General features: G+C 39.5%; 4 protein-coding genes and 1 long non-coding RNA gene across 5 annotated transcripts; 3 read left to right on the top strand and 2 right to left on the bottom strand.

The window, feature by feature from the left end:
- The first annotated feature begins 377 nt into the window (after positions 1–377).
- On the top strand, positions 378–2901 carry LOC135171781 (ADP-ribose pyrophosphatase, mitochondrial). The gene is made up of 2 exons (XM_064138353.1): positions 378–953; positions 1349–2901. The coding sequence occupies exons 1-2, from the start codon at positions 683–685 to the stop codon at positions 2269–2271; spliced, it is 1194 nt and encodes a 397-aa protein (XP_063994423.1). The 5' UTR covers positions 378–682; the 3' UTR covers positions 2272–2901.
- Positions 2902–3011: 110 nt separating this feature from the next.
- On the bottom strand, positions 3012–5230 carry LOC135171798 (uncharacterized). The gene is made up of 4 exons (XM_064138357.1): positions 4840–5230; positions 4165–4431; positions 3858–4073; positions 3012–3673 (listed from the first exon to the last, which is right to left on the bottom strand). The coding sequence occupies exons 1-4, from the start codon at positions 5095–5097 to the stop codon at positions 3224–3226; spliced, it is 1191 nt and encodes a 396-aa protein (XP_063994427.1). The 5' UTR covers positions 5098–5230; the 3' UTR covers positions 3012–3223.
- A 413-nt stretch (positions 5231–5643) lies between these two features.
- Positions 5644–6803, top strand: LOC135171994 (uncharacterized). Its single transcript, XR_010300773.1, has 3 exons — positions 5644–5923; positions 6125–6226; positions 6766–6803. It is a non-coding gene; the product is annotated as an uncharacterized LOC135171994 (long non-coding RNA).
- Positions 6804–6901: 98 nt separating this feature from the next.
- Positions 6902–8233, top strand: LOC135171898 (peroxisomal biogenesis factor 3). The gene has a single exon (XM_064138372.1). It carries the CDS (start codon positions 7045–7047, stop codon positions 8122–8124), a length of 1080 nt encoding a protein of 359 aa, XP_063994442.1. The 5' UTR covers positions 6902–7044; the 3' UTR covers positions 8125–8233.
- A 111-nt stretch (positions 8234–8344) lies between these two features.
- LOC135171722 (sodium-dependent nutrient amino acid transporter 1-like) lies at positions 8345–12101 on the bottom strand. The gene is made up of 9 exons (XM_064138323.1): positions 11916–12101; positions 11762–11848; positions 11281–11539; positions 10874–11096; positions 10345–10719; positions 9444–9810; positions 9018–9294; positions 8809–8903; positions 8345–8692 (listed from the first exon to the last, which is right to left on the bottom strand). Exons 1-9 carry the CDS (start codon positions 11949–11951, stop codon positions 8558–8560), a joined length of 1854 nt encoding a protein of 617 aa, XP_063994393.1. The 5' UTR covers positions 11952–12101; the 3' UTR covers positions 8345–8557.
- Between the last annotated feature and the right edge of the window lie 40 nt (positions 12102–12141).

Raw genomic sequence — 12141 nt, 5'->3', positions numbered from 1 at the left:
TTGTACATGCGGCGCAGGGTCGGTTAAACAGCGTCGACAAGGTAGAGATTAATTCCGTGTTGACTGCAATCGATATCAACTAAGCTTTCCGGTTAGGACTAAGAGATCGTAGTATGTGTCATACAATGAGAGAATTGTGAGACACATACTGCAACAGACCACTGCACTCATTGTGTGACACATACTGCGATCTCTTAGTTGCAACCGGAAACTTTGGCTGATATCGAATGCAGTCAACACGGAATTAATCTCTACCTTGTCCACGCTGTTTAACCGACCCTGCGCCGCATGTACAAATGTAACTATGCACAGTTTTTTTTTCGCAACAGTTGAATCCCTGCACAGTGGTGCGCTCACCATCCTGACAAATTTGTGGACAGTCGACCGTTTGTACTGTACAGTTGTGCAAATCGAACGGACCCCCCGGTTTGTACAGTTGTGCAATTTCGAACGGAGCCCCCCTTAGTGGTTGATCTGTCGTCATTGGCCCTGCATATCTCCTCTATGATCTCTGGTAGAAGCTCCATGTTAATCCTGCCTTGCCCTTTATTGTAAAATCTCCTTTATACGGCCATTTTACGGTGTTTAGTCAGCTGATGTGATATTCTGCAACATTTAATTAACTGCTCAAATGCAAAAATACTCAATAAATAGAACAAAGTGAATAATAAATTCCATCTCAATGGAATTAAGCAAGGTTCCACTGAGGAATTTGTCAGGCGTAGAGTGGCGTCATTACATTTGTAGGAATGGCTTTTATGGCACAACCAAGGTGAAAAGATTTCCTGTACCTGATTGGCATACTGACTGGAGAAACTACAAGGAAGTGAACCCTACGGATTGGCCGGAATATGCACCTGTGGAATACACAAGTCGGTATATTCATGGAAAACCCTGGGCAGATCCTGATATCTCGGATCCTTCGTTTAAGCCCGAGTGGAACACCAAGAACGGTAAGGACTTTTCATTGTCTGGTGCCTTATGATAATGCAATTATTTCGAACTCACGTTTTGCTTTCATACTACGCTCCAGACAAACGTGAGGCTGATGGTCAGGTTTGTCAAGGAATTCTGTTAAATTTCTTTTGGACAGTTTCCAGACGTTAGACAATTTAATTATTTATTTGAGAACCAGGAATCCTTAAGACAATGATACAACAAATAAAACTTCAGTCTGAAAAAGCAGAATCCATCTCGAAGAATTTCGGGAGAAAAATTAATATTTGTAAACTTTTGCTAACAAAAATTATAAAAAGGTGTAGAATTTTTCCACGTCATGCCGCGGTTTTACAATCGTTATTATGAACTTAAATGAGGGAATATAAAAAAAATATCTATGTTTCCGCAGAATTGATCAACCGTGAATCGTACGGGAGAGCCACTGAATGCTTCAAGTACATTATTGGTGGCGATGGACGACCAAGGAATCCAATCGGACGCACAGGAATCACTGGCCGAGGTGTGTTAGGTCGCTGGGGTCCCAATCACGCAGTAGATACCATCGTCACTCGCTGGAAGTCCTCCTCCGGAGATGAGCCAGTAGCTGACGAGATAATCGGTGAGGAAACGGCAGCAGATGTCCCAGATCATCGTGCGAAGCAAGCAGTCGAAGATAAATCCAAAGGCGGATCCAAAGGGCAGTCACCGAGGAAGAAAGATATTCTCCAATTCATCGCGATCCAGAGAAAAGATACTATGCAATGGGCCATACCAGGGGGAATGGTGGAGCCTACAGAAACAATTAGTGAAGCATTGCAGCGCGAATTCAAGGAGGAAGCCCTCAACTACGACGAGGAGGGAAGAAGCCCAGAGCAGCAGGCACTGGGAGGAGAAATGATCGATAGCGATAAAAAGCAGGGGGAAATACCAGGAGCAGTTCGAGGCGTTAACCAATCAGGTTACTCAGTACTGCTAGATAAGTGCCACGGACTCCTTCTCAACTCCCAGGGGGAGCGCTGTACCATAAATACGGGAACGCCAATGACAATGGCAAAATTATTCAGAGTAGGGGATATTGTGTATCGAGGGTATGTCGATGATCCTAGGAACACTGATAATGCCTGGATGGAAACTACGGCTGTGAATTTTCATGATAACGAGGCGTCTGGCTTCCGTTATTTACCCCTCGTTGCTGGAGACGAGGCTTCCAAAGTTGAGTGGATAGATGTTGATGCATCATTAGATTTTTATGGTGAGCATCGTATGTTACTACGGTATGTGGCGATACTGAGGAATGCTCGTTGGGATGCACCATTTTTTTACAAAGGATGAGCGCCGCAATTTTTTGCGGGGCGGGGTTGATTCTTTAGGAGATTCTCAGTTAAATTCTATGAATATACATTTACACATTGAAAAAAAAATATAGTAATTATTTAGGGGATTTGCATCAAGATGAATGGGTTCTTCTTTAGTGGATTTACATCAATGGGTTTGTGTATCTACTGAAAAATTCCCAAAAATATTTTTCCCCACATATTCATTTGCTTCAGAAAGACATTGATTTTTGCAAAATATTATTTCTTCTATGAGTTTTTCAATCTCTATACTTATTAAGGTAAATGAATATCAACTGTAGTGCCTACTTTGATTATGATTAGGAAGTAGTTCGTTATTGTTCTGTGGAATCTCCAGGGTAATCATTTTTCAAGCTCTTTGTTGATGATAAAGAACTTGGAAAACATATTCCCACGGATTTTTAAAGACAAAATTCCTGCAGAATAAGTTGTAAAAAAAAGTTACTTTTATATCCTTTTTATATGAAAACATATTTATTGAAAGGCGGATGATAGAAATGCGTGATACTTGGAAAACTCGGAAAGAAAAAACTAGTCGCAATGTGCTGTTATGCTTTGGTGGAATAATTAATGAAGAAAATATTGATATGAAAAAATCTGTTATTGCATTATTAATTTTTAAATGTCCTATCTTGCTTAATCTTATCTTTATTCGCAGTGCAGTGTTGTTTGCGAAATTTTTTCCAAATGTCTTTGGTTGAATGAGAAAACGGAACCGAACACAAATTGGGCGAACACATCGTGCTTGTTTTTTTTGCAAAAAAAAGGTCTATTTATTACAAATAGAATATCACTATTTACAGACGGTTTTTATATACATTATATACAGTTTTGTTATTATATCAATAGTTGCACAGCAACTTGTCACTTTAGACTAGTCAAAAATAACAATATTTAGAGTTATGGCAAATAAGTACGAGATGTATCACTCAATTAGCAGGTTCCATAAGGAACTGGTTAGATTGTAGCCCCAGGATATTCAGGAAGGATTCCGTTGGATTTTTCATTCTATTGTTTTCGTACGGTGAATCATAACTGTCCTCCAAAGAGGGATGGGGGAGATCTGGGATGCCTGCGAAAGGATCGGTGTGTTTATAGGAACAGTAGTCCTCTGACTTTGACGGTAGCTCCGTCGACGAGACTCCAGTGGAGACGTTACTAGAGGTGTCATCCCTTGACTTCTCCCTGACCACCATTGTGTCGAGTTTGAGAGCATCTTGAGCCTCCACTTGTCCCAAATTTGCTGCTTTCGTGAACAATTCACGAGCCTCGTTGAGGTTTATGGGAAGACCACCTCGTCCTTGGGCGTGGAAGACACCGAGGTTGTACATGGCACCTGCATGACCCTTTTCAGCTGCACTTTGATAATATTCTACAGCCTGGAACATTTTGATTGTTTGTGTTAATACCTTGGATGAAAGTCAGTGCAAAATGGAGAAATTTGCGAGTCGGGAAGTTTGCATATTAGTATTGGATATCCTTGGAGATAGTTTCCAAAATAAAAACATGAATAGTTGGAAAATTTACGTGGAAATCGCTTTGTGATTTCTCACGATATTTTACCTTCACTGGGTCCATTCTCGTCCCAATACCCAATTCATAACACAGCCCCAAGTTAAACATGCTCCCTGGTGACTTGAGCTGTGCTCCAGTGAGAAAATGTTCCAACGCGTCCTTGTAGCGATGTTCCTCGAGGGCTTTTATCCCATAGCGAAGCTCGAATTCACCCATAACTACTCTATGTGTGCGAGTGAATTCATCCCGGGCTGCGCCAAGAGCCTACGGACAAGAGAACAGGGAAGTAGTGAAATTTCAGAGAACAAATGTCTTGCTCACTCTGTTGAATATATGCAATCATAAAAATTTTTACCTCCTCAGCGGTAATAGGACCGTAATGTCTCTGTCCCCAGTCCCCCTCGCCATTCTGTCCAAACTCGCCGTCACTCCCAACACAATTGGTGACGGGGAGGACATGCTTCGGTTGCAAACTGAGCGCATGTTTCACCAGATAAGACACTTGGGTCTTCGGGCACTTGAAGGCTCTGTATGCACACTTGTCATTCCTATTCCTCTCGAAAATGTGCTTCCTAATGCAAGGGGTCTGGCAAATTGCCCAGCCGATGGCTAAGATGCTAGACTAAAATGCATAAAAAGAAATGTTGAGTCGACCTGAACACGAGACTGCTTACGTCTTCTCCATGACGAACCAAATGATCATTAACTTCAATTGTGGACTCTGAATATATTCAGAAGCTTGGCTAATTTGAAGTTGCTATGGACCAACAACGACTATTCCATTTGAACTTCCTTTAGGTCTATTTAAAACAAAAATAATTGAACATCATTCAATATGAAAAATTGTTAAACAAATTTGTTTCTTTATAGTTCACACTTCGTCATCGGAAAAGCAATGTATAGTACTTGGCATTGCCCAGGTTCCTTTACCTAATGCCAAATTCAATCTGTATTATTGTTATATTGAGTTCGTCATGTGTTCAACAGTCCTGTCATGCATTACAACAATTATCTCAAGTGGATACAATACCCATCCAAGTACATCAGAGAGTGTCCTATCTGCGCTCCAGTGTGGACGGCTCTTCTTGTCCTTGGTACCTCGATAGTTGAAAAAACCACAGAACCCACTGGTGTTACGATAGGTCGTCAAACTCGAATCATTAACTTTAACAGTGGATTTAACCTCACTATTGTTGCATTCATCAGTCGGCGGTTGGGAGTAAACGTTTGTACGGCATGCACGACGCTCGATAGACTCACGTATTCCTCGGCTTATGAATTTCCACATTATTCTACGATTTTATTTGCTTAATAGGTATTTGTTATTCTAAGTATTTGTTATGTGGTAATAGGCTACAGTGTGTAGCCCTGTAGAAGGATGTTCAATCCCCCCGACAAGTACGAAAAACTTGGGCGATGTGGACCGAAAGTAGCCGAACGGATCGTGTGAAAGTCTGCTGCCTTTGTGCAAAGGTTCGATGGTCATCAAAATATCGATATGTTGAATCGATGTGGTAATATATCGCAGTTTGAAATGTCGATGGTCAAAGTGGCTATGGATTCAATACTGAAAATCATTGTCCAAAGTCTGTAGATTATTTATTATAATTTTTTTATTATTTTATTATCATCTTATTCAACCGATTATCGGCCACTGAAACCTCGATATTCCAAATAAGCGATATTCCACTATATGTGTTGTCTAGATGCGCATAAGAATGCGCAGGTGTTGTTTGTTTACGTGTTGTATTTTCTCATAAAGGTGACGACACAACGAAAAAGCAATAAACGATAGGGGTCGACCTTCGATAAAGGTATTTATTCAATCTTCATTATCCCTGAATATCAGAAATTATGAATATCGGGATGGTATAATGCGCATGTCATTGTAGGCCAAGTCAAACAAGAAATGACAAATTTTTGAGGTTATAGTCTATGTTTATTGATTCTTAAAGCAACTTACACATTAGGATAATATTTAATGTGTCAATTGACAGTTCGCGGGAATTTTACCATCTCAAGACATCTGTGAATGTCATTGCGTAGTCTTTTTCCACGTGTGTACATACATTGGTTAATCATGAAGTACCGTTCAAGTAGTTACAAAGTCCATGGTAAGTTGTGGTAATTGAGGAGAGTCCTCACAGTGAGGCTTGTAGTCTGATACAAAACAAAAAAAATAATTCATTCCTGTTCACCTGATAAAGAATAAGGTTATTCTCCTCCCTGTGTCATAATCGTTGAAAATATTAACAATTTAACGTGCCTTAAACGTTACCTTGATTAACCAATTATTGCAATGTTGAACTCCTCAGAGAGAGAAAAATATGAGTTTCAATGCCGATGGATCCAAGGAAATTGCTGATTTGGAATTGAAACAATTCATCGACGTTGTATCTGCTAATCAGAAGTTTCAGGTTAGTTCAGTCATTCCAATTTGAATAACTCGACAATTCCGTTATGTTCACCTTGACGAAGTAATAGTTACATAATATGGATTATTGAATTGTGAAAACCACAATTAGTTAAAAATTTTTGGAGTCAGGTTCAGGTACCTTGAAATTCGTAATCAATCAAATTGACGCTTCGACATTCGACATTTAACCGGTTTTCTAATTCATTATCATGTGCATAACTTATCCACATCTTGGCAAGAGTTTGATTGCATGTTCACAGTTATTATCGACATTTTTGACGCCCCAGCGATAATCGGTAATCATACCATCTTCATTTTGATCATATATTGACAATTTGTCATACCAACGCTTTCACACGCGAGTCGAAATCATTCCTGGAGTCGTACCACTCAAAATTTTCGAACGTCTAAATATAAATTCCCCCTAACCACAATTAATCGAAGATTTATTGCTGAAATACCCGAAAACCTCTCCACAATCCTACATTGAAGACTGAAAATCACTCATATAACTCAGAGTCGAAAAAAAATTGGTTCCAGGGTCTAGTACATAGCCTGACAGAAATTTGTTGGGACACTTGCGTTGACCGTCCGACACCCCGTCTAGAATCAAAAACTGAACGGTGCCTGACTAATTGCATCGAACGTTTTATCGACACCACAAACTACATAACAAATCGTCTTGAGAAAGTCGCCCAGTCCACTGGTACCTCCTTCGAGTCTGAGTAACAAAAGAAAAATACAAGTCTCAGAAAACAAATTAATGTTAAAGATAGAATTAATTGATGGGTTAAGAGAGTACTCCAGAGAATTTTCACCATGTTCTCAACTTTGCGTAGATTTTTGAACAACCACAGACGTAAATTCATAGTGAGTGGGATCATTGTGGGTAGTGCTGTAGTTCTATGGAGATGTAGTAAACAGAAGCTCCTTGAATGGAAGCAAAAAGAGGTACAGGAGTTGTTGCAGAGGTCTAGGAGGAGTCAGCATTTTGAGAGCACTGAGAGATCTTGTAATCAGACGATAATTAATCTAGCAGTATGCGTTAGGAATTCAGTGACGAAGGTCCTGGACACGGAGAAGGTTGTGAATGAGCTTCGACAAGGCTCTGCTGATAAAGTGACAGCTTGGAACAAGTTAAAGGTCTTCTCCATAGCTCGTTCAGCTACTATAATATACGCCAATACAATGGTGGTAGCGATTTTGAGAGTTCAGATGAATCTCATGGGGGCTTATATGTTCAGGAATTCACAAAAGACTTTGGACACTGGAAATTTCAGTGAACAATTGCAGCAGAAGTATCTATCGTTGGGCAGTTATTTTATTGACGAGGGAATTCAAAGGCTGAGTTCTTTTATTGAGAAAAAAGTCGAGGAGACAGTGAGTTCTATCAAACTAACAGATCAATTGAGCATCAGAGACTTGGAGCAAATTTATTTAGCCATTATGTCCACTGTACTTGCTGATGATTGTAATCCAGTGAAAAAACTCACCAACTATATGCTACCACCAAAGGTTGAGGAAGAAAATGACCCTTTACTTAAGAAGATTATCATTGCCACTCTGGATTTACTAGAAACGGAAGAACTTCAGGGCCTGATACAATCCAATATTAGGACTGGATTTGTTGCTTTGGTTGACAAAATATCAGAGTACTTTATTGAGATTCCTCTTAAGAAAAATGGAATGCAGAGCCTTAAGGAGGTGGAAAAGAAGAATGGGTTTTCAGATATCAATAAAATTACCATGCCCATGGCGAAAATCATTCCGATCATCAATGGTCAGGTACCAGATGCACCCACTCCGAATGATATACCCTCAGAATGGCTGCAGAGGCTCATCATGGATGAGATGCTCAAGTCGTTCGGGGCTAATATCTATGAGGCATTCAGCTTTTAAGGGAAAAGTTGGGAAATTATTGGGTTTTCCATTAATACAGTGAAGGGAATGTCAAAACTATTTTATATACGTGAATGTAATGTTAATAAATTAATCAGTTTCACTTGGAGTAGTTGCATTAGATTATTTAGGGATGTGTTTGTAACATTTGAGAATCACTAGATTTTTTTCTATCTATTGACACGAGTGAGAAAATTTAATTGAAAGAATGACGTTTTAACGGAGTTTCTTATTTTCTTTATTGTTATTATATTGTAAAAAGAACACTTCTCCTGACGTCACTTTATTCAAAGTAAATTATTTTATATAACCAACACGATACTTCAACAATTCTCTCTCCATATTTTATGAGATTTATATTTTTAATTAAACTTATAGTTTTTCTTTGTGCTTAATTTAAAGTGAGTTGATTTATGAATTCTCCTACTATATTTTAGTCTAGTAATAATTGTCTCAATCCCTTTTTTCGTGAAGATTTTTTAACCCTGATGAACTCTAGCCACTTCTGCCGTTCTTCCTGACGTTTAGGGCCCCAAACGGGTGATGGTGCGAATGCAGCTTTGATTGCCTGAAATTTTTTAATACTTGAGTCAACCAGCACGTATATAAGAAATTAATCAAATTTTGTCATGCGTAAAGGACTGGAGGCATAATTATGCGTGAAATATTTCATTAATTTATTACCTTCCCAATGGGTAATTTGTCATGTTTATCCACATAATAGAATATCCATCCTGGAATTTGGATGATTGCGAGCAAGAATAGAATCCATCCAATCACTGTAATCCCCAAGAAGAAGAGGCATTAATTAAAATAATATTTTTCCTACGAAACTCTAATTATCATCACAATGCGTAAAAAGCATCACTGTTGCAATTACGATGGATAATCACCATATGCCCAATTGGGATAATATTGTCCATCGTAAGTGAGTGGCCTGTAAATGACAAACGTGTAAACCATGATGACGATCATAAGCGCAGGAGTTATGATCAGCCAGCAGAGTCTCCAAAGGATTCCTGGCCTCACTCCTAGCATGAATTCCACGTCGTCCAAGAAGTTATTCAGCCCATAAATCCAGAAAATGGAAATTATTTCTAGCACTCCGACAACAATAGCAACTAAGGTGCCTCCATAGTAATCAACAAGAGCCACCAGCCATTGTCCTCCCTGGAAAATACACATATGCCCAATATAACAATGATAACAGATAGGAAGATGAATTGATTTCGAAAGCGATGATACGCTTGTGTAGACCCTGGCAAGGCTCCATAGGTATTCGGTTACGTGTCACAACTTTCTCGTCAATCCAAACCTACCGGAGTGATATAGATAAGTCCAGCAGCAAATCCAACCACGGAAATGACGAGTGTGATAACCCATTTCTTCGCATTGGGCATGTATTCACAGCAAGCTAGGAAGGGTGTTCCAGCAAGGGCCATTGCAGTTCCCAGCCCAAGGACAAATATCATGACGAAAAAAAGGACTGAGAATAGTTGGGGAACGACACTGAATCTCCCCAAGGCATCAGGATACGATATGAATGCCAGGCCTGACCCACCTCTGACCACACTGCTGATATCGTCAGTCCCCATTTCATACGCTAAATTTCCAAGGATTCCGAATATCGTGCATCCCGCTATGAAACTCGTCAAAGTGTCCAACGTTGTAACAATCATTACATCCCTGGAGAAGTGATTGGAATAAGTTGCAAAATTATTTCCTCCGCAACGTACTTCATATATTATTGGAGATGAATGAGGGATTCACTTGTGAATAAAATTTTTACGATTCACTTGAATCATTATTTTTTCAGTTATCGTCGAAAAATAATCGGTCTCATACATAAAGAAAAGAAAACAATGGATTAATCCTTGTCATTGGTGACTTATCTCTCTTACGACATTACGATCATTAAAATGGCTTAAGATTATAAATGTATTGGTAAAAAAATCATAATTGAAGATAAAAACTTGTAAATGGTTAGAGCTGTCACAAAAATTCACGGTTATCTCTTTCAAGTTCAACTCCTTTCTCAATATATACGGAAAATAATGATATAAAAATCTAGTTTTTCACTGAAGATCGTTATGCAGAAAACTATTAACGAGATAATTTTGCATCTACAAGTCAGCTTTTATTTTTGCTGTGGGGAAACTGAACCAGCTATTTTGAGCACTGATATTCAAGTTACATAGAAAAAAGGATATGATAACTCACCGATGCATGGGATGATGAAAACGATTGTGAGACGAATAAGTGACGATTGGTCCAAAGCAAACCGAAAGGGAGAAGAAGCACTGGGTGATGGCCGCATACCAGACGTTTGGATCCCAGAGCTTATTCCAATTTGGAGTGACGAAGAATAAAATCCCATTGACAGCACCTTCCAGAGTTACTGCCCTTATCAGTAAAGTGAACATGATGATGTAGGGAAAAATAGCGAGGAAGTACACGGCCTTTCCGGTTTCCTTGATCCCTCGGTGGAGAACGATGAAAACACATAGCCAGGTCAGAGCCAGGCATATTGTCAACTTCCAGGAGGGCAAACCAATTCCAGATTCTATGGAATCTGTTTCTTGGAGGACTTCTCTCCTAATCAACCGAAAAACCAATCATTGACATCCATGAAAATAATTTAAGGAAACAATAGCTGTAAAATTATAAAATTATTCAATTCAAATTTTCTCCGAAACTTTCAGTCGCTGTTTAGGGTTTTTTTTACTCTTATCAGTGATAAAATATTCACCGAAAATATAATTCAGCGGAGCCCATAACTTTTCGACCGGAACTCTGTATCTCACTCAAATTCGAATGTTGAGACACGCAGGGATCTGTCCACTCATCCCAGCAGTAGGACCAAGGTAGTACGCTCTGAAGGCTCGCGACTAGGTATAGGAGGGCAAGGGCCATCAATGAACAATAGTAACTGACTACGTAGCTTCCGACGAACGCCTGGCCGAATCCTAGTCCTGCGAAGACAAAAAAAAATAGCACTGCTACCAAGATGCATATGATGTGTAGTATTACGAGACGGTAAATCCGTGGTAATCCTGGGTGATAAATGACAAAGGTTCCCTACATGGCAACACTGTACGAGCATTTCTGCTAAATGATTTACAAATTAACAGAAGTAGCTTCTAAGAAAGCCTTCACCTCTCATCGCCGGAGTTATGTTCCACAGTCCTGCACAGGATCTGCTGGTAAATTGACCGATCGCTGCCTCGAGGTAATAAAAAGGCTTCCCAACTAGGATCAGGATTATGATGTAGGGTATGAGGAATGCTCCACCTCCATTCTCGTAGGCTGTGTAGGGAAATCTCCAGACGTTACCCAAACCCACTGATGTCGCTATGCAAGCCATCAAGAACTGTAGATTTCCACTCCATTCTGGTTTTTCTTCTCGGTGTATCACCTGGAGAATGTTTGGAGTCTATCTCAAGGGATTTTATATACAATACAAAAAAAAACTAGAGAATGAAATCCCATTGATTTCTATTGGAAACATTTTCTATTGGATTTTTTCCATACAAAAGACGTGAGAAGCCGCCTAAAAAATAGCGGAATTGTTGGTAGAATTTCAGTAGAATTATCGTTTGCCTTCATCAAGCTTTTTGGCAGATTTTATCAGACTTACAGGTGGAGTCTCTGACTGACAGCCCGAATTTTCAAGATCTTCCGGAAGTTTTTCGACAGTGTCAAAGCCTTCGTTTGCGTGACCATTCTAAGAATAATTAATTATAATTAATTCAAGCGTGCGATTATCTAATGATTACGGAAATTACACTCACACGTGTTTCGGTGGAAAATTTCTCCATGGTGGGCATCTGATGATGCAGTCGAGTGTCATCTGACAGCGACTGTTGAAGAAACGTCTTATCACAGTCGACGTATTAATTGCTCTTGAATTAATGCCACGGTAATCCAGGGAGAAGTGCAATTGCCCTGAGGAATTCGTGTTAAGAGATAGGATTGGTGTCAGGTGAGAAGCGGGAAATATATGTGCAAATGTATGGT

This window comes from Diachasmimorpha longicaudata, chromosome 2 (genome assembly GCF_034640455.1).
Source record: "Diachasmimorpha longicaudata isolate KC_UGA_2023 chromosome 2, iyDiaLong2, whole genome shotgun sequence".
Taxonomy (NCBI): Eukaryota; Metazoa; Arthropoda; class Insecta; order Hymenoptera; family Braconidae; genus Diachasmimorpha; species Diachasmimorpha longicaudata.
The sequence above is the reverse complement of the archived record's forward strand: the minus strand, read 5'-3'. Positions and strand labels throughout refer to the sequence as shown.